The sequence below is a fragment of the Eleutherodactylus coqui genome, chromosome 2 (assembly GCF_035609145.1).
Source record: "Eleutherodactylus coqui strain aEleCoq1 chromosome 2, aEleCoq1.hap1, whole genome shotgun sequence".
NCBI lineage: Eukaryota > Metazoa > Chordata > Amphibia > Anura > Eleutherodactylidae > Eleutherodactylus > Eleutherodactylus coqui.
Window position 1 is genome coordinate 286433032 of NC_089838.1, and position 21175 is coordinate 286454206.

A 21175-nucleotide genomic window follows, 5' to 3' on the forward strand; every position below is an offset into this window, starting at 1 on the left:
TTTTTGCCTGCGAGTGACGTGTTTTGCAAGAAACACTCATCGTACTTCACGCGTGTGAAAATCTCATGTTTCAAGAGGTAAGTTTAAAAGCTGCATTGCACTCACATGAAACTCGCGTGTACATGCGAGCGCAATGCGTTTTTTTTTTTTTTAATAACCCCGTAGGAAATATTGGTTGTTTTCTGCAGAATCGCTGAAAAATGGAACATACTGCAGTTTTTCTATCTCAAAGCATCACTGTTTCAAATAATGAGTTTTACTGTGTTTTCCTGTTTCTCGCAACGCACAAAACTCGCACGAAGAAATCGCCTGTATGAATGCAGCCTGTCTAACAACACAGTCCTGTAAAACAGCGCATCAGTCACATGACAATAAGTTGATTCATATGTCTGTATCCTCTTTGCAGGGTGCTACCCCTTCTACAAGTCGGACCCATTCATTCTGCACACCTGCCCCCATGTGTATTTTTGTGGAAGCGCCCCTAGGTTTAGCTGCAAAGAAGTCACAGGTATGTAAGTTGAAGGGACTGTACAGAATGGAAGCACAGCCGTATGATTATTACCTCCATCCGTTCACAAGGTGTATTGTTTAATGGATCTTTATAAATCCGTACCTGCAGTATCAAGGTTTAAAAAGTTCCCGTGCGGTATGTAAATTAGGCAGAGCGGTCCGGTGGGCGGCACGGACTTTCTCCTTGGTTCACTATTCTCATCTCCTATGACGTGAATGATAAACTAGACCTCATCCACACAGCGCTGCAAACTCTTGTGCCGCCATGGGTTCACTGACCAACGCATGCACAGGTGAGCACGGCGCTTCTGCCCACAAGATGGACAGGTGATCGGTGCTTGTGCCGGTGCAAGGTGTTGCAGCGCTGCGTGGATGACATACGGTCATAGGAGAAGAGAACGCGGAGTTACGGAGAAAGCCTACCGCGAAGAGGGACAGTCTGGCCGCCTGCCGGACTGCTCTGCCTAATTTACATGCTGTGTGGGAACTTTTTTAACATTGATTCTGCAGGTACGCATTTATAAGGACTATGGGAAAATAAGTTTTCTAAACAGATGTAGCTAATCTACCGCTGTGCTTGGTTTAGTGTGTGACACTTGTCTGCAGTGACCATACCATATGATGCACATCCATGTCTTGTGGTAATGAGTGTGATGGTGGGCGCAGTAACACGGTCTTCCATGTTCATCACAGGACCCGAGGGGCAGAGGGTTCTTCTCCTCACCGTGCCGGACTTCAGCAGCACACAGACCGCCTGCCTGGTAAACCTCCGGACCCTGCAGTGCCAGCCGCTATGCTTCTCCGGGTTCAGCGCAGATGACGAGTGCTCTGACTGACTTGGCGTTGCATCTACCGAGGACTGAGGTTACCAAATCTTCACTGAGCCTTAACGACTTAAGATGATATTGATGTAGGAGGAAGAAAAAAAACACATCCATAAATTTCCACTGATTACTGTTACATCCAAACACCATTCCTGCTGTTTGTGGGACGCCCATTTGTCTTTGTGAATCCTGGAGGGAGCAAGCATGTATTAGTCCTGTCATCATCATGATACACGGGTGATCAGTGAGTAGCGAATCACAGGACCGATCCTGAGCGCTGTGCAGCAGCGGGGATTTTTGAGTCCGTTTCTCTTGACTCTGCAGCTCTCTATACGGTCCATCAGACATGGGACAGTCCTGATGTTTGTACCATCACACATAAGCCCTTAGGTTGTATTCACAGGGGTGGTTTGTTTTTTTGTTTGTTTTTTTTTTTGCAATATTCAGACAGAAAAAATGAGACCTAAATAAAATGGAACTGGGATGGGGGTGGGGGGTATTCACATGGATGTTTTTTTCCCCCTCAGACGGTCAGTCCGAGTAAAAAAAAAAACATAGCATTTCCTATTTTTGTCCAATTTTTTAATGCAAATCACCCATTCAAGCTAATAGTCACGTTAAGAAAAGTGGATTGCACTTGCAGGACGCCATGGGGACCATAAAAAAATTAAGAGAACCAGAAAGTGCGGAGCCAGTATATTTATGCAATTTTTTTTTCTTACATACATGAAAAATGGATGGAAATTGCGCATGAAAATCGTATAAAAATCAGCCATTTTTTTACAAATCGCAATCACCCGTGTGAATACAGTTTTTAAGGCTTTATTCACAACAGGGAACTCAATTTTTGGTCTGTGAAAAATGACTTTTCTGTGCAATTTTCACACATATGCTCTCCGATTTTTTTTTTTGATTTTTTTTTGATTTATTTTTTTTTGTTTTTGTTGTCTTGCATGATTTTGATCAGTTTTTCACTGCTCTGCGCTTCCTGTTTCTTTTTTTTTTTCATGTGGTCTAGAAAATATTGGGTAATTTATGAATTGGAATCACATTTTATTTTATTTTTCTCCTACATCACATCGAGGTGCGGGGAAAAAAATCCCAGCTTGTTCTATCCTCGCATTGCCCGTTGTTTTCAATGGGACCGGCAAAGCATCGCAAGTGCTATGCGACACGATGCAAGGTTTCCCATTGGGAAACACTCCGCCGTGGCTTTTAGGATCACTACTTCCCTGAAGTGATGCAAGGCATGTTTAACATAAAAACGCCTCACATCCGCGATGACATCACATGTTGGCAAGCGCGATATCAGGCCAAGTTTCACAGTCTGATCTCGCACTCGCCCATGTGAAATTAGCACTAGACAGGACTCGGACATACAAATTGCCTGTGTGAATACGGCCTTAAAGGGTTTTCCAACTAAATGAACATTTGATTTAGGGTGAGAGTATTGGGAAATGAAAAAACCCTCCTAAGTGCCCACTGCTCCACCTCCACTGCTCTTTCCTCCGTGACGGTCTTTATTTACACTGGCCGCAGCGGTGACTGGCTTGTATACTCGTGTAACCGCTGCTAAATGCTGGTGACCTCCGCTATACATAGCGAGGAGTATCAGCTCTTAGCCCATGATACCATACATGGGACATCACTGGCGGTGGCATCCCAGATCACGTGTTAGCCACGGGTCGGGGCTAATTCAAATTATTTTTTAAAAAGTTGGACAACACCTTTTAGGCTGGGTACACACGGGCGGATACCTCGCGGAATGTCTGCAGCGGGACCGCATGGAAATTCCACAAGATTTCTGCGGTAGAAAGGCTGCTTCAAAACCCACACCATTCGGCGCAGGTTGGAAGCGGCTATTCCGCCTATATTCCGCTGTGGAAATCCCTCCCCATAGAGAGAAGAGCCCGCAGCAGAAACGGCGATGCAATTCACATGCCACATATTTGAATTGTGCGCTGCATGCCAGTTTCCTCGCTGCTTGTTCGCAGAAGACTGTCTACAGCGTGTGAACGAGATTTTTGCAAACCTCGTCTACTTTGCTGCTTAGTCTCAGATTAAAAATGCCTATGGAATTTCCGTTCGGAATGTCTGCACGGGAATTCCGTGGCAATTGCGCCCCATATAAACTCAACGTAAAGGCTCTATTCACATCGGCTGTAAATGCTCCAAACGGCACGGATCTGGCACACAATCCTGAATGAAACGGCACAGCATGCTGTATTGTTTGACCCAGGAACAGATCAAGCTGCATGACGTGAAGCGCAACAGACCCCACTAGGGTCAGTAGGGTTTATCAGGTCTGTTTGCTTCTGTCCTAGGACGGAGCCATCGCTGGCTAGTATTCCGTTTTGTTTTTCCCATAAAAACGGTGCTACAACATAAATATGAACTTAGTCAAATCTGTTCTATCTAGAGACTGTTAGCTCCCACGTAGCGCCGGTCGGTGAACCACTTGGGAAGGATTTTCAAAGAAATTGTGAATTGGCTGCATGATTTTGCTGGTAGCACTGCAGGAGTACCCGCCGAACCATGCAGCCATTAGCAATCATGGGTAAAACTGCAGTCCTAAGCCCCATTTACACGCAATGATGATTATTCAAAGTTTGTTCAAAAGATAGGATGATTGACAGTTAGAACAATCATTTTGCATAAGCTGCTAATGGGCACTAATGCCCATTAGTAGCTTATTAGCTTAATTTGCATGTAAATGAGCCTCATTTTGTTGTATGGAGATAAATGCAGGTGGTCTGTTATCTGCATACAGCTCCATTGTTCTCTTTTGGGACTGCAGTTGAATACAATGTTATCAGCCCTCCCATGGCGAATCACAGCATGCGGTTCCTGCTATCAGCACTCCGGACAGTTGATGGATTTTAAACTGAACTAAAAATCATCGCCCAAAAAGCAAATGATGGTAGCATTTACACACAACGATTATCGCTAAAAAAGATAGTTGGTGCGTGTAAATGGGGCTTTACTGGTAAAATTATGCGGCCATTAATCTTTTTGAAAACACTGCCCATGTCGGCTGCCTGCAGCTGCCACTACCGCACCCTAATAAGCTCTGAGACGGGAATAGGCTCCCATCTTGGGTGTACGATAATGTAGAACTTAGGCTTTGTGCATTGTTCACTGTTTATATTGTATTTTTTTATATACTTGTGAGATAATAAATCGTTCTCTCTCTTAAAGTCTGGCTGAACGGATCAATAATTGCTAAATATTTTACAGGTGTTTTATGAAAATGTGTAGAAACTTTATTGAAAATCAATGAGACAATACATTTGTGTGCTTCGTTACCAGAATGTCCTGCAGCCTACTGTAATCCACAGAACACTTACCTATGAAATATTTTGAAGGGGTTGTCCAGAATTAGAAAACAGATCTGCTTTTTTTTTTTTTCTTCCAAAAATAGTGCCACTCGCGTCTAATGGCTGTGCCTGGTATTGCATCTCCATTGAAGTGAACTGGGCTGAGCTTCTAATCCTGGACAATTCCTTTAACTCCCAAGCCAGAAAATGTATTATAAGTCCTGCTAAATGCAAGATTTCTGATAGAAAAAGGTGTAAATGTAAAAATAAGGCCGCATTGGTTAAAGTGACTCTCCGTGTCTGGGCAAACAAAGATGGCCGCACCACTTCTCTGTCTACGTGATGTACACTGTGCACTAGTATGCATCGGTAGTCTAAGACACTACGTACTGCTATGACTGGCCAGCGCTGGTCTATCAAAGTAGTCTTTAGTGATTTAGACTAATGATGCATATTAATACACAGGGTGCATCTGGTAGTCCGAGAAGTAGTGCGGCCATCTTTGTTTATCTAGGACCGGAGGGTCGCTTTAATTGCAGTTTTAGTGTGGGCCCGGTTTACAGGTGATCAGAGCTATATATATATACACATGTAGAGTTGACCCCTCTGGGGTAGAAACTTTAACCTTTATGACGCTCAAACATCAATTTGTAACCCTTCTCCGTTGAGGTGGCCCTCTCAGAAGTCCCCAAAGTTTACGGTGTAAGTCTCTGCTGTGGTGAATGGAGCAACGCGTGTAGTGCCCTCCTCTTCCCAGGTTTCTGTCTCCACTTCCGTGATTATTTCTGTGTAGGTCTCAGTCTCTGTGTCCCACAGCGATTCAGATGGAGTGGGGGGCTCAAGCCTGCGGGGACGCATAGTGGTGGGAGTGTATGTGGGGGGTAAGGTGGTGGTTGGAACAAAAGGAGTAGTTGTGGGTGGAAGAGTGGTGGTGAGATTGCGCTGCCGATTCAACCACATTTGCCGTCTCTGCATGCGCAGCCTTGCAGCTGGAGTAAGGCGACGGCCTCCGGGTGGAGCCAGGCGAAGACGTCCCTTCCCTTTCATTGCAATTATTTCCTTGATCCTTTGCCAGTTGGAACGTGCCAGAACAAAGTTACAGTGAGTTGCCCCCATTTCATAGCCAACAAGACATGTCTTGGAGCTCTGTGTGAAACCTTCAGCCCGTACGGTCACTCGATACTCCCCTGGGTTGAGAATACGATAGTAGTCACCACCGCTCCCTGTCAAAAATACAAGAGGTTATTGGGGGATTTGGGAAATTTTAATATTTAGTGCTGCAACGAGATACTTTATCTTGATGATATACAACGAATGGCCACTTTATTAGAAACCCATCTAGCACAGTGTTGGAAATCCCTTGCCTTTGAGACCCTCAACAAGGCTTTGTGGCCTCCATCTACGTGTATCAGAGAACCCAAGGTGTGCCAAGAAGACCTTCCCAACACCATTACTCAACCTCCACCACCCTGAACTGTTGATACCTGACAGGAAGGGTTCATCGATTTATGCTGCCTCTCGTCAGCATGGTGCAACCGAAAGCTGGATTCATCTGACCAAGTGATTTTTCACTGCTTAGTGATTCATGTTTTGCACTCTTTTACCAACGCCTGCTATTATAGCCCATTCGTACTAAGGAACGACAAGTTGTGCATTTGGCCACTTGCAGCACCCAGGTTGTATTCAGCTGCAATTTCCTTGATTCTGTTTGTTAGACCGATTCTTGACCTCCTCTTCTAACCCCTTTCATCGACAAGTTGTTTCCATCCATAGGATCCCTTTTGCTGGATGTTTTCTCACTCGCACCATTCTCAGTAAACTCTCTACACACTGATGCACAAGAAAACCCCACAAGGTTGGAAGTGTATGCAAACCTGGCTCCAGCTAGTTTAGCACTGACCCGCTCTCGTTGAAAGTGTAGTGGCCTGAATAAAAGGCACTACATAGCGCTGTTTAGCTGTGGAACCGGTAATATAATAACCGGCCCTAGGGGTTTCATCTGAGTCATTTTGCACAAGGAATGCAGGTAACCTAGCAACCAGTTAGGTTGTGATTGGCTGCAGACAGACTGGACAGGTGATATAGAGCTGGACAACGGTCGCAGGAGGCAGAAGTGGCAGAGTAGCAGATGAGAAAGAAGAGGCAGAGAGAGCAGAAACAGGAGAAGAATGGAGGGAAGGAGAAAAACAGACAGGACAAGAAAGCGAGAAATCAGAGAAACCGTGAGTAACGGAGAAGGAGAGTCAGCTGTGACAGTGAGTAGAGAAAAGATATTAAATATTAAAGAGATGTAAATATGAAGAGGGATGGAGAAAAGAAATTCAGAGTAAGTTCCCAGATATAAACGTGTTCTACACAAGTATCTTCATTGTTGCAAATTGTATATCCTTTATTATTCACTGTATGTGTGAAGAGAATTACCTCCTCCCTGTCTGATTGGATAATAACATCGGGTTTACAAGAAGTTATGCAAAATATCTGACTCCATGTGCTATTCAGCACCTCACTACTACAAATCGTGCCCAAGAGCGTCCAAACTAAAAAGGAACACCAATCCTAATTACCCACTAAATAAAATCCACCATAGAAGTCGCTCAGAACACTGGATTTTCCCATCTAATGTGTTTTCACACTGAAAACTTGATCAGTTCATTCTATGCTGCACTCCAGGGTTACAGGTCTAATTTACGTACAGGGAAGCTCCAATCATGAAAGGGTCGGTGTCTCCAATAAAGTCACCATTCGGTGTATATTTTCTTGAACCCAACATCCCTTAAAGGGGTTGTCCCGCGCCGAAACGGGGTTTTTTTTTTTTCAACCCCCCCCCCCCCCCCCCCATTCGGCGCGAGACAACCCCGATGCAGGGGTTAAAAAAGAACACCGGACAGCGCTTACCTGAATCCCCGCGCTCCGGTGACTTCTTACTTACCCGGTGAAGATGGCCGCCGGCATCTTCTCCCTCCGTGGACCGCAGGGCTTCTGTGCGGTCCATTGCCGATTCCAGCCTCCTGATTGGCTGGAATCGGCACGTGACGGGGCGGAGCTACACGGAGCCCCATTGAGAAGATAAGAAGACCCGGACTGCGCAAGCGCGTCTAATTTGGCCATTAGACGGCGAAAATTAGACGGCAACCATGGAGACGAGGACGCCAGCAACGGAGCAGGTAAGTGAAAAACTTTTGATAACTTCTGTATGGCTCATAATTAATGCACAATGTACATTACAAAGTGCATTAATATGGCCATACAGAAGTGTATAGACCCACTTGCTGCCGCGGGACAACCCCTTTAAAGTGACCCTTGGGTTTTGGCACATGATTCTGACCTTGGACTGGAGGAGGAGAGTTGTGTATTGCCTGTATTTTTTTTTTTTTTTTTTCTTGCCTTCTCTCCAATCCACCGATTCTGAGTTCTGTTTGTTGCTGGCCAAGATGGCCGACACAATCTTCAGACTAATCCCCACAGTGTATTGTAAGTTTTAGACTACCGATGCACTATATTTGCTTTGATTGGCCAATGCTGCTCATGTGATAAGCACTGGCCAATCGGAGAACAGTGCACAGTGTGCACTGCAGTCAATATACTCCACTTCCCCACCTGTCCCAAACTGGAGGGTACCTTAAGTTTACAAATTCTACAATTTGCAATATTTCATGTTTTGTAGCAACCACTTGATTTCCTGTGACCACCATTCATCTACTATATAATTCGCTACTTCTGTACATTAACATATTTTAGGGTCCAAAACTGTACATAAAGTAATGCGTCTTGTGTTTTGGTAAAAGGGAGTTTTCTCATACGGCTTCATATTAAAAAAATGTTACCTGTTTGAACATCATGCGGTATTTCTGCTACAGCGATAGATGCATTAGCTATCGGTTCCCCATGGCGATCTGTCACAATGCCTTTAATACCCCGATGAACCTGTCAGAATGTAGGGATATTAAGTGAGTTGAGAGAACATACAGAACATGTTACAGACGGGGAATGGACCCTACAAGGGCAATATTAATATGTTATGCAAAATTTGAAGTCATTTATGCCATACATTGATTTATCTCTGAAGTTCATTGTAACCGTGTCAGCGTGCAGAAGATGGGGTAGCTGGAGTTATCACACGTATAGGGACTGTGACTTCACAGAGACGGGGCCCTCCCAACTAGTGTTAATTTGTATTAGAAATACACTAGGACATAGGGATAGACCAAGTCGTGTACAAATGGCCGACTGTTCTGAAATAATTTTCTCTGCCCTCACAATGAATTTCTTTGAAGTACGGGCCAGGAATAAGTAGGGATTGTTCACTTCATAGGATGCTGTACTTGCAATACCATGCCAGGCCATTGCACAATGTATGGAGCTATCTGCTTCTTGCCTTATACACTGTGACAGCGAATCGACTAACAGCTAATCGGTGAGGTCCCAGGTGGTGCAGCCCTGCCGATCAGCTATCCCGAAGATTGGTCATCACTGTTTAAGAGTTGGACAACCCCTTTTTAATATGTACAGCGCAGTTCAAAGGTAAGTTTTAAGTCATTTGGCATTTAACATGGAAATACCTGAGCTGCTCTAAAGGGGTCATCTCATCCGAAACAATGCCATTCAGTATACAGCTGCCAGGACGATCAGGTCTTGCTCCTGCCAAGCAAGCTTATTTTTCCAGGGGAAGCCGTGACTAACCAGATGCATAGTTGTCCAAGTGGTATAAGGATGGCTCAAATCCACCAGGATGGTAGACACGCGTCTCAAACAGGAGAGACCCTTCTATAATGTGCTTGTATACTAATAGGATGTATGGACAGGGGCTGTGGTCATGATAGGACCCCTTTTTATGTCCCTTTATGATGATAGCATCCTTCATGTGACATACCCTTTATACGGTCTGGGCTATTTTTGCAACACACATCTCAATCTAAAAATGTCACAATGTTGACTCACCTGCTCCATAAAGGTAAGCAAAGATTCCTTGTTGTTCTCCCATTCTTCGGCCAGCTCATTTTCATGTGGGAACTTGTCACAGCCCAGGTATATAGAGAGTTCCATACAGTTATTGTGTAGGTAACTGAAGTCGTTCATACCTGGTAGGGAGAAGAGGAAGCCGCATGATTCCACAACGTAGCTTATTCCATAAGTTATACATGCAATGTTAGCAATGACGGACCACTAATAACTAAACTGAAGCTGTATAGTGGTCCTTCAAGCATTATTTAGGCTCTAGATTCCATTTTTTGTATATCATGGAAACTGCTATCAGTGAATTACTTACTGCCAGAGACAGGCCTCCATTTTGCTCCATTGACAATGCCCATACCCTTGGTGAAGTCATCTGCATGGCAGGTACCACGAGTGGTCTCTCCCATGGTTAGATGGGCTGAGGCATAAGAGATGGCAAGCCACCGGAAAATAGCATGGTCAGGTGTCCTGGACACTCCTTCATCATCTTCTGCAACTCCAGCAACAGACTCCTGCTCTTCTTCTTCTTCCTCTTCTTCAAGAAATTGATGCCGATACCGGGGTGGAGGTTGTTCCTCAGTATTCTTTGCCGCCCTTGCCATATCATATGGATAAGAAACCAATCTTTCCCCACCCTGTAGGTTAGCTCCCAGAACAAAAGGAATCTTATCCATCCAAGCAATGATCGCTTTGGTCTCCATTGCCACCTAGACAAGAAATGCAAAAAAGTATTGTCTTCATCACACCATACACTTTATCTATAATTGTGCGGCCATTCAAGACTTACTGTGGCATCGTCTGCCATAAAGCTTTCTGGAATAGGTAGGTTATTGTTGGGATACCGGTGAGGGACCAGTTTCCTGTCCTCTGCTGCCCACAGTGCTGTGTTAAGGTCTGGGAAGTTGGTGAAAATATCATAGCCTTCTTCTGTCCAGTGACCCAGCGCCCAATTTCCGAGTTCTGACCCCTGCGGTAGAAAAATCTGAGGTCAACACTTGTGGTGATGTTTTTTCGTTGCTGTTCCCCCTACCACCAAAACAGCACCTTTCTTATTGGTATTCTGGGTCTCGTATTGCAAGCATTGCTCAATAGGGCTGAGCTGCAAGACCAGACACAACCCTTAACCGCTTCCCGTTAGCCACAGGGTTATATACATCCTAACTAGAGATGAGCGAGCGTACTCGGCCACGCCCCTTTTTCACCCGAGCGCCGCGATTTTCGAGTACTTCCGTACTCGGGCGAAAAGATTCGGGGGGCGCCGTGGGTGAGTGGGGGGTTGCAGCGGGGAGGGGGGGGGGGAGAGGGAGAGAGAGAGGGCTCCCCCCTGTTCCCCGCTGCTACCCCCCGCTCCGCCACGCCTCCCCCGGCGCCCCCCGAATCTTTTCACCCGAGTACGGAAGTACTCGAAAATCGCGGTGCTCGATCGAGTAATTACTCGAAACGAGTGGGTTCGCTCATCTGTAATCCTAACTGCCTATGGAACTGAGCCCGCTTCATACACAGCAAGTATTTGGCTATCTTTGACAGCCAACACCTGCCAGCAACAGCCACAATTGCAGTTGTTAACCGTTTAAATTCCACTGTCCATTCTGACAGCGGAATGTAAATGTCCCAATCGATAAGGATTTATGCCCTCAATTGGGGTGCCGTCCAACTGTCATGGCAGCCTAGGGCTACTATGATTGTTTGCCTACTAATAGGATGTCTGTTAAAACACAGTATAATGCAATAATATACTGTAAAAGCAATCAAACAATCAAGTTCAAGTCCTCTGTAGGGACTAAAGAAAAGTAACGAAGTAAAATAAAACTTTTTATTTAATTATTGCAAAAACTAAATATTAAAAGTTAAAAAAACACCCCTTTCCCAATCCTTGTAGCAAAAAATAAAAAGTTCACAAATGTAAAAGTTGGTATCACGGAGTCTGTAAAAAGTCCAATTTATTAAAATATCACATTATTAATCCTGGACGGTGAACACTGTCAGGAAAAAAAATGCCAGATTTGTGTTTTTTTTGAATACCCCATCTCCAAGAAAAACTAGAATAAAAAGCAATCACAGGGCCTTATGTAACTCAAAATGGTACCAAGAAAAACTACAGGTTGCCTGCAAAAATCAAGCTCTCACACAGCTGTGTTGACGGAAAAATAAAGTTATGGAGGTCCAAAATGGCAACTAAGTTTTCTAGTTAAAAACAAAAAGTATTTTTTTTAGTTGTACTATATTTTAAAAAAACTCTATACATTTGGTATGGCTATAATTGTACTGACTCTCAGAATAAAGGTAACATCATTTTTACTGCATTGTGAACACCATAAGTTAAAACATCCCCCACCCTCCCAAAATGGTGCAATTGCATTTTTTTCTGTTTTGCCCTACTTAGAAGTTTTAAAAAGTTTTCGAATACATTATATGGTACGCTAAATGGAACCATTGAAAAATGCAACTTGTCCCATAAAAAAACCCTTGTGTAGCTATGTGTATGGAAAGAAGGTATGATTTTTCTGAAAGTGGGGATAGCAGAACTGCAGAATGGGATCTGGATATAAGAGCATCAATGACCCTTGGTCATGAAAGGGGTTGCTTCTTCCAAAGTATACTCACCATGGGACTTGCAATCTCATACCCATCAGGGTTTAGTGAGGGCACAAGGTGGATCCTAGTCTCGTGGACTAGAGTTGTTATACGTGGGTTGCCATCTCGATATTCCTTGCACATAAATTGCATGAGAAGAAGAAGCAACTCGCGACCTAAAACCTCATTACCATGAAGTCCAGCTGTGTACCGAAATTCTGGCTCCCCTGTTAAGTAAAGTGCAAAACGGATGGCTTATAGTCACAGAACACAACTGTTAATCCTTCCATCTCCATCATTTTTATTTCAAGGGCATCTGGTTACACATTCTTCGTCTTCCTTACCTACTTCGTGTTCTCCTGGATTATCTGAAATCTCCATAGCGTATATTTTCAATCCTTTAGCTGTCTTTCCTATGTTATATATTCGAGTGATGGTTGGACATTCTTCGTTCACAACTTTCATGAGCTAGACGTGGAGTAGCATATTGGACAAAAAAGAGATATTGGGAAGTTAAAACTGGATGGAACCTTAGGTGACTTTTCACCCATCTTACATATTAACATTCTAATTGTGGCAAACTAATGCTTGTATTCATTGACCAGGCTGAAACTTTTGACTCTGTAGAATGAAGGTACTTGTGGGCGGCGATGGCCAGGTTTGGGCCAGTTTTTATTAAACTGGTGCAAATGTATTCTTCCCCGATAGCCAACTTCAAAACTAATATCCATATCCCTGGGCGGTTCCCCCTGGGTAGGGGCACGTGACAGGGTTGCACCCTGTTCTCTGCCTTATTTGCCCTAGCTATTGAGCTTATTGCGATTCAAGTGCGTGCGTCTCCAGCAGTGATTGGGATTAAACTGTGTAATTCTGAAGAGCGCATTGCATTATATACTGATGACGCTCATCTTTTCTTGCAAGATGCGGAGTCCTCTCTTACTTCTGTACTCTGCAGCGGCCCTGCTTACACTGCCCGTTCTGTTGAGCTAGATAGACCAGACAATCTATCTTGGTATACAAGTGTATAGATAGGTCTTTACTTTTTCTGACACCTCTCTGGCTCCCCCGGGAAGCTGGCAACACTCTGGGTCTCTCTTCCTTTAACTCTGGTAGGTAGAGCTAAACCGTTGAAAATGTAATTACTGCCTAAGTTTCTATACGTCCTCCATAACTCTCCCGTTTTGGTCCCTAAGAAGGTTTTTCAGCGCTCTGTAAAATTGTACTCCGTATATTATGCAGAGGCTTTCCCTCCTAGAATTCAATTGGAGATCCTTTCTTCCACTGAAATGGGGAGGGTTGGCCTTGCCCCATTTTTATTATTACTAGTTAGCTAGTTAATTGGTGTAAGCTGGCTGGTGGTTACCCAAGTCTGACTATAATCTTGTAGTGGGCTTGGAGCGTAGAGTGGAGGGTCCTGACCAAAGTCTGCAGCACTGTTGTTACAAGGTCCGCTTCTCCCTTTATCTCTCTAGCTACTGCTATGATAGTGACACTTGAGGTGTGGCATACTGTACTTCATTTCTCCCCTGAAGACAAGGCTGAGTGGTCTCTATGTACTCCTCTATGGTGCAACCCGCATCTGTCTCATTTATAAAGTTTTACAGAATCTGCATTCTGGAGGCACCGTGGTATAACTGTTCCCTCCAATATAGTAAGTGAAGGCACTTTCTGTACATTTTTGTAGTTACAGCTAACTTATACCAGAGAATTCCTACTTCCGGTACTGTCTGCTTCGGCACGCTGTTAGAGCCCAGATCATTGGCCTGGCAATATATCTTTCCTTAACGCACCTGGAGGTCATGGCAGAAGTATCTAAAATATTGAAATCCCTCTCTAGTTTTACAGTCGTTTAGTGCAAAACCTTGCTCCATTAACGGAGGAGGCCCTTCAGAAGGAGTATCTGATATTCCAGATTTGGAGTTGGGGACATGTTGGCTGGCTCTTGATCCTCTCTGGTCAGTGTTTGAGAGACACTGGTGCAGGTCAAATTTGTACATATAAGCTACTATACTTTTTCTCATTTACATGCCATGGGTTTGTCTCCCTCAGGCTGTTTGACCAATGAGGGTATGATTATGCATATCTTTGGGAATGTAGTACTCTATAGGATTACTGGCGTGGGGTTCTTGTATTAATGGAATCCCACTTGGGAGCCCCAAGAATCATGCACCCCATGGTCTGTCTCCTTGGGCTTGTGGGGGATATCCTGGTGACTGTGGTGACCCACACCTTATACAAGTTTTTGTTCTTTTACGCTAAGAAGGTAATTCTACTGAATTGGAAGCACCCTAAGAGGCCGACTAGAGCTGCCTGGATCTCAGTGGTTAGTAGCATAGTACCCCTGTATAAACCTACCTATTTGGTCAGGGGTCGCCCTGCAAAGTTTGACAAAAGTCATTGGATGAAATGTCCCCCAACAGTGATAGAGATATCTGCTTGCTGCAATCCTACTCCTTTGACTCTTTCAAGAAGTCATTCTGTGAGGGTTTCTTCTGTTCTTCCCTTGTTACCCCCAGACTCCCCGATTAGGGGTCTTTCCTTTTAGTTTTGAATGACATAAACACTATATAATAATAACCTTCAAGCATTGTATTGATATGTTACGGCTCCGAGGACGTCAGTTTTCTAGTTTGTTTCTTTTTGTTCTGATTTAATGAATGTCCCGTTAAAAAAAAAAAAAAATAAATGGGTGGAGCTGCAGGTGACAAAAGTGAAGAAATACTCACCTGCCTCATATCTTTGTAATTGTGATGCTTAAAGTCCAGGTTATCTGCAGATGTTAATACGTCATTCTGGCTGTAATAACTGACCACATCTAGGAAGAAAAGATTACAGATGATGTACTGATGCAAGACTGAAACATAAATGAAGCTTTATTAAATACGATTAAAATCGCAGTATGAACTGACGCATTTCCAGCATAATTTAGTCTAATTAGCATAAAAAATGACAGTGAGCAAGCTACAAATAAGAGCTTGAAAGGCGTCGGAAATACGCTGTGATTTCAAGTGTATTTAGTAAACCTTTATATTTTGGACTCTGCAGCGCTGGATATATTTTTGGATGTATTGTTCCTAATTTTCCACATCTCCGGGCACACCGCTGTTCAATGTTGAATCATTAAAGAGCTGGACCTAACGCTATATACTGTACATTTCTCTCTGCAATACACATTAGTAGGATGTAGCACAAAAAAAATGGAGGTTTCTTACTGGATATTGGACATCCTAAGACCTCCATGCGCATGCACAGGCTGCCATTCCAGGTCTGGGGGTAAATACGGATGAATCTTGCTACGACGGGTTCTGGGAAATCCGTCTGCACCGGTGTATCCTTGTCCACGTTTCCGTAGAACATCTATAAAGAGACAGATTTTTATTTTTCAAGCTGTAAAAGCAGACATTATAGAACCTCATTTATCAAATATTTAACACAAAAACTTAAAGCAACCAATCACAGCACAGCTTTTATTATTCCAGTACAGTTTTGAAAAATGAAAGCTGCTCTCTGATTGGTTGTAATGAGCGGCAAAGCCAGTTGTCCCGCTTTGCATAAAAGTTTTGTTTTAATTTGCGTTCTGCACAAATTATTAATAATCCCAACGTTTAAGATTGAATGACCAAGATCGGAGGTATCTTTGGGAGCAGAGGCGTCACTTGAAGATGCTGTACTCCAATGCAAATCCCTTCCTGATTGCTTATAACAGTGATGGGCAACCTTTTGAGCTCGGTGTGTCAAAATTCGCCAAAAAAACAAGCATAACTCAGGTTGTGTGTCACTTCAAGAAAAAAAAACATAAATTCGAGATATTTATAGTTTAAATAACAAAAATGTATAATTGTAATATATATAACTGTATTTAATAAACCCAAAACACCCATAGCACAGGCCCTCGCCTCTCCCAGCCTCCCCCTCATTTATCTCAGTAATGATGAGCCCCCAGCAGCGCCTCCCACAGCGGCCTCCAGCATTGACAGCGCCCCCCACAGCAACCTCCAGCAGTGACAGTGCCCCCTACAGCAGCCCCCAGCAGTGACAGCGCCCACCACAGCGGCCCCCAGCAGTGACAGTACCCCCCATAGCGGCCCCCAGCAGTGAAGGTGCCCCCCACAGCGGCCCCCAGCAGTGACAGTGCCCCCCTCTACAGCAGCCCCCAGCAGTGACAGTGGCCCCCTACAGCGGCACCCAGCAGTGACAGTGGTCCCACACAGCGCCCCCCAGCAGTGACAGTGCCCCCCAAGACCCATACACTTACCCCCTCCACCTCATGGAAGCTCCGCACTTCCTCTGCCCTCCTCACCGCTAGCAGCGATAATTTCCGGCGCACACTGTGATGTCAGTGTGCTACCGGACGCCTCCTCCCCTGCTCTCGCGGAACCAAGTAGTAGACGTTGGGGAGGGGGGAGGAGGATCCCGGCTGCACACTGACATCACAGTGTGCGCCGGGATCAGCGCTGCTAGTAGCGCTGCTTAGTGAATACCAGCAGGGGAGCCGCAGCTGGTAACGGGGTGAATGGCCGACAGCAGCTACGTGTCAGCAACTATGGCTACGCGTGTCATAGGTTTGCTATCGCGGGCTTATAATACATCACTTATTTGTACATATTCACAAGTGACGGGTTTTCTGTTACTCTTATGCAGGGTCTGAGTGCAACTGCTACCTATGATCGCCCTATAACTATACCCATTTGAGATGTGTAGCTCTGTGGCCACTGCCCTACCATGAATGTGGGTCGTTAAAAAAAAGATTGTTAAAAAAGAAATGTACGCCACAGTACAGGAACTGTCTTCCATCGTATATTGTATCCACGGCGCACTAGCATGTCTGATAGTTTTGAACAGCATATTTTTTGCATTAGGACATGCCCCTCTATGTGCCCTCACAGTAATGCTCTTCCTCCATGACCACGCACAGTCACAGTGCCCATTAATTTTCATCTCATAGTAACACTGCCCCTCAGTGACCTCCTCACAATACTAGAATATCTCTAAATAATGGTCAGACACCAGCTCTATGCAGTGGTAGTGATTACAGTGCAGGTACCTCCAGTGATCACAGTTGATATCCATTTTTGTTTTTTCTTCTCTCTCGGCCCATGCCACCATGAAGACTGATTTCAGCCACAGTTCATCTCTGCATACTCTTCTCATCTTGCCACTACACCCAATGCCCCTCTCAGTAAATAGTGCTCCCTCTGTGGCTCCACAAAGTAATAGTGGCCCCTCTTAGTTATAATGACCCCGCTTAGTTGTAGTGAATCTCTCTCTGGCCCCTCTTAGTTAAGCCAAAATCAGAAATGGAATTTCTAGAGAGAAAGTATAATGAAAAGATTTGCACATCTTCTGTATTTTGGATCTACTCATTGTTTTGGCTTACAAATACTAATGTTGTGTTAGTGGAGCCGAAGGCTGGGTTCACATGGGGAGGAAATCTCACCGAATGTCCGCACAGAAATTGCGTGAGATTTCCGCAGTGGAAAGGCAGCTTCAAAATCCACGCTTTTCGACGTGGGTTCGAAGTGGCTTGTCCACCTGTATTCCGCTGTAGGATTCTCTCCCCATAGAGAGAAGAGAGCCCGCAGCAGAAACGGCGATACAATTGACATGCCGCGGCTTTAAATTCCGCACAGCAAGTAAGTTTCAGCGTGGCTTGGCCGCAGCGTGTGAATGAGATTTTTGCAAATCTCATTCACTTTGCTGCTTAGTCTCAGGCTAATGATTGCAGGCGGTAAGTCTGCGGCAATTCCGCCCCGTGTGAATCCAGCCTTACGCAACAGTCCTCTGCTATTCTTCCTGGAAAAAAAGCATGAATACATTGAAAACAGGGCATTCCCATTCCATTTGTCAAATGAACATGTTCCAACACAGTCTGGGACTGTCAGCAGGAATACAATCAATAGAGAAGGGAAATGATAGCACCCAATTGTCTGTCTATACATTTCCAGGAGGAATATTAGAGGAACAACATATCTCAGAGTTCTAAGAAAGAATGTAATAATCTTCTGGTAAAATGCAGAGATAACACCTACTCACCATCTCCTCGTACCCATTGCTGAACATGGTCCATTTCTGACTGTCATTACTGAAGCCCACATAGAACGAGGTGACAAAATCATCACTATTGGGGAGGAAAATGTAGGTTGCCGTTACGAAGAAAAGGCAAAGGGAGACAGAATTTTGCTTTCTCAAGAGATTGTCTGACTTATGCATAAAAATGGATAATTCTGCTAAGAAGGAAGAAAGATAAACTTTACAGTAAACAGTATTTGCCCTCCTGAATCCTCCTTTCTTCTCCATCACTGGTCTCCGTTATTCCCAGGGCGCTCCTTTGGCCTCTGCCATGGATGTCACATTATGTTGCCATATCCTCCAACAGCAGCCATACATGTTTTGTCCATCTGAACGAAAACATCCCTGCCATTGGAGGACCCGGCTACACGATGACACATGGATGAAGCTATAAGAACCACAGAAGACCTTTGGAGCAACGGAGACCAGCGACGGGGGCGGGGATTATAAAGTTTATTATTTCCTGGTTTAGCAGATTACCTTAATTGCAGTCAATCCCTTTAAATGGCAGATGGGCTAATTGGTATAGAAAACCATTATAGTCTTCTGTTAATTAGTATTTTCCCTTAAAAGCAATGTGTGAAATATAAAGGAATATTCCAGTGCTTTTTAAAATTCTTACTATTGATGACCAAAGGGTCATTAACAGATGATTGGCTGGAATCCCAGACGATCAGCTGATTCCTGGGGCCACTGCCACTGTGGTCAGTGGCCCAGGTTGGCACTGCTGCAGCACAGCAGCTTCCAATGAATTTAACAAGAATCAGCCAAGCAGTGGAGATCCGAGCGACAGGTCCCCACCGATCATCTGTTGATGACCTATTGGTCATCAGTAGAAAAAAATTTTTTAAAGTCCCGGAATACAACTTTTAAGGTGGCTCTACATGGGACAACTGTCGTCCGAATAGTTGTAAACATGGCCACCAACTGTGTGACGAGCAAGAATTCGGCCACTAGTCTCTTCAATAGTAGGTTGATTATTACATGATGTATACAGGTAATCAATGACCAGACAACAACTCTTGAGGGAGGTGTGCGCTTGTTTAGATGCGCCTCCCACCAAATGCTGATTGCCTTTTTTGAATATTTTGCCCTCCAGCTTAATGCTCATTCGTTCCCAATCACATAGAATTATGTGCAAGTGATCCTCAACTAAACAGTCCTGCTGGTCTTTGAAAGAACACTCGTTGTTATGGTCTCCAGCTGGCTTTGGTCTTCAAAGATTCATTCACTGGCTTCAACGGTCTCTTACAGATTTGGCCTTCAACAGAGCACTCGGTGTTGCAGCCTCTTACAGTGAGTGTTTGCTCAAAGACCGCTTGCACGTATTTATGTGTATTCGGGGGACTCGGCAACCAATGAGTCTGCATTGGTGAGGGGTCAAAATTTCGAAAAAACATCCCCCAAAGAACCTCATGCCTCCTAATGAACGATATTTTTGCCCATGTAATGAAACTGAAAAGCAAGTGAACAACATTCGCTCTGTGAAAAAACACCCAAACAGTTGTTTATACACTTTAGCAACTATTTGAAGTGACTATTCAGATGATAGTTGTACCATGTAAAGCCACTCTTAGTCGCCATCTTGTTATCAGTTCTATTTAGTAAGTTGTTGGTTATATCTACCTTTCAGAAAACCATATGGCCCCAACTACCACACTCGCGGGGGTAGTTTCCCCTGATTTTCTAGACTAAGGCCTCAAGCATGCAGGATGATATGCACCATGCATGTGGCTGGGCATTTTGAGTCCTATGATGTGATTTATATATAGATGCAATTACATTCTTTTTTTATTTAGCAACGTGAGAAAGTTGCGAATGTCACTTATTGTGTCCATGGTCTACCTCTTTTGAGAGCCAAATATGGATTGTGTAATTTTGGGCAGTACTCACAGAATGATGGAGTCCCGTCCTTGGGTTATCACACCAGTGAATAACGTGCTTCTTCTAGTGTCCACCTCCAACCACTGTGATCTGCCATCATCCTCGGCACACCAAGCACCATCAAAGAAGTCATCTTCATTAGTGCCTGCCTGCAGAAGGGATATGTTGTAGTTCTGTTATGTAGGGACTGTAGTAAATACTATTCAACCAGCTATACTGAAAATACTAATGGTCTCTTCCACTCAATAATTGACCTCTTGCTACTATAACATACACTAATATATTTTAATACTTCACAACTAAAGATTTTTTCCTAGGTCATTGGATAGACATTCGTTGGAGGACCTAACCCTAGTCATGTACATACTTGCATGTTAAGACGACCTCTTTGAGCGTGTAGCCCATGGCGCAACATGGAGGAAGCAAGCATCTGTTCATCTTCTATCCGATGGGACTCCAACCCCAGGGGGGGGCACTCTGTGTTAAGAGCGAACAGTTACCTTTGGAATTACACAACTTACTTAATCAACACAGGAGCATTTTAGATTTTACAAGATTACATTTTACATAAAAAGTTCCACATACTTTTCTTCTCTTTTGGAGGTTCTTCCACTTCTTCTGAATCCCAGGTTTCTGGGGGCTTCTTTTTTTCTACCACAGGAAACGGATATTATTAAACAAATTATGATACGAGTTACAGCTAAGGCTGAGCAATTAATTGGATGACTAGTCATTCTACTGAGATAGTTATAACTTTTTTGAGAATAGTGAAATTGAGATTAGCCACACCCACAGAGGGTGGGGCTAATAGGCTGTGGGATGTGGGATGTGATAATTGGGAGGAGGACAGTACATGGAGGTTGTGATGAGGAAGGAGAGGACAGTATATGGAAGCTATGATGGGTTGTGTGCATAGTACATGGGGACTGGGATGACTGCAGGTTGAGGAACCCCTTCATGTGTGTATAACGAAAGTTCATACCTCATTCCTTTATGCACATACACAGCAATTCCTTGATAAGTACTCATACAAATTGCCTCAAA

At 44.2% G+C, this 21175-nt stretch overlaps 2 protein-coding genes across 2 annotated transcripts in view; one reads left to right on the forward strand and one right to left on the reverse strand.

The window, feature by feature from the left end:
• The window catches only part of POLD2 (DNA polymerase delta 2, accessory subunit), a 29828-nt gene extending 25297 nt beyond the window's left edge, over positions 1–4531 (forward strand). The window contains exons 10-11 of the mRNA XM_066593163.1: positions 407–508; positions 1204–4531. Coding sequence (XP_066449260.1) covers positions 407–508; positions 1204–1346 — 245 coding nt within the window. The 3' untranslated portion in view covers positions 1347–4531. The remainder of the gene's footprint in view (positions 1–406; positions 509–1203) is intronic.
• A 43-nt stretch (positions 4532–4574) lies between these two features.
• The window catches only part of AEBP1 (AE binding protein 1), a 51575-nt gene continuing 34974 nt past the window's right edge, over positions 4575–21175 (reverse strand). The window contains exons 10-22 of the mRNA XM_066593162.1: positions 20717–20782; positions 20499–20608; positions 20141–20280; positions 18212–18296; positions 15391–15535; positions 14905–14993; positions 12523–12646; positions 12209–12405; positions 10392–10571; positions 9918–10311; positions 9590–9729; positions 8476–8575; positions 4575–5874 (exon numbers count right to left, since the gene is read on the reverse strand). Coding sequence (XP_066449259.1) covers positions 5330–5874; positions 8476–8575; positions 9590–9729; positions 9918–10311; positions 10392–10571; positions 12209–12405; positions 12523–12646; positions 14905–14993; positions 15391–15535; positions 18212–18296; positions 20141–20280; positions 20499–20608; positions 20717–20782 — 2315 coding nt within the window. The 3' untranslated portion in view covers positions 4575–5329. The remainder of the gene's footprint in view (positions 5875–8475; positions 8576–9589; positions 9730–9917; positions 10312–10391; positions 10572–12208; positions 12406–12522; positions 12647–14904; positions 14994–15390; positions 15536–18211; positions 18297–20140; positions 20281–20498; positions 20609–20716; positions 20783–21175) is intronic.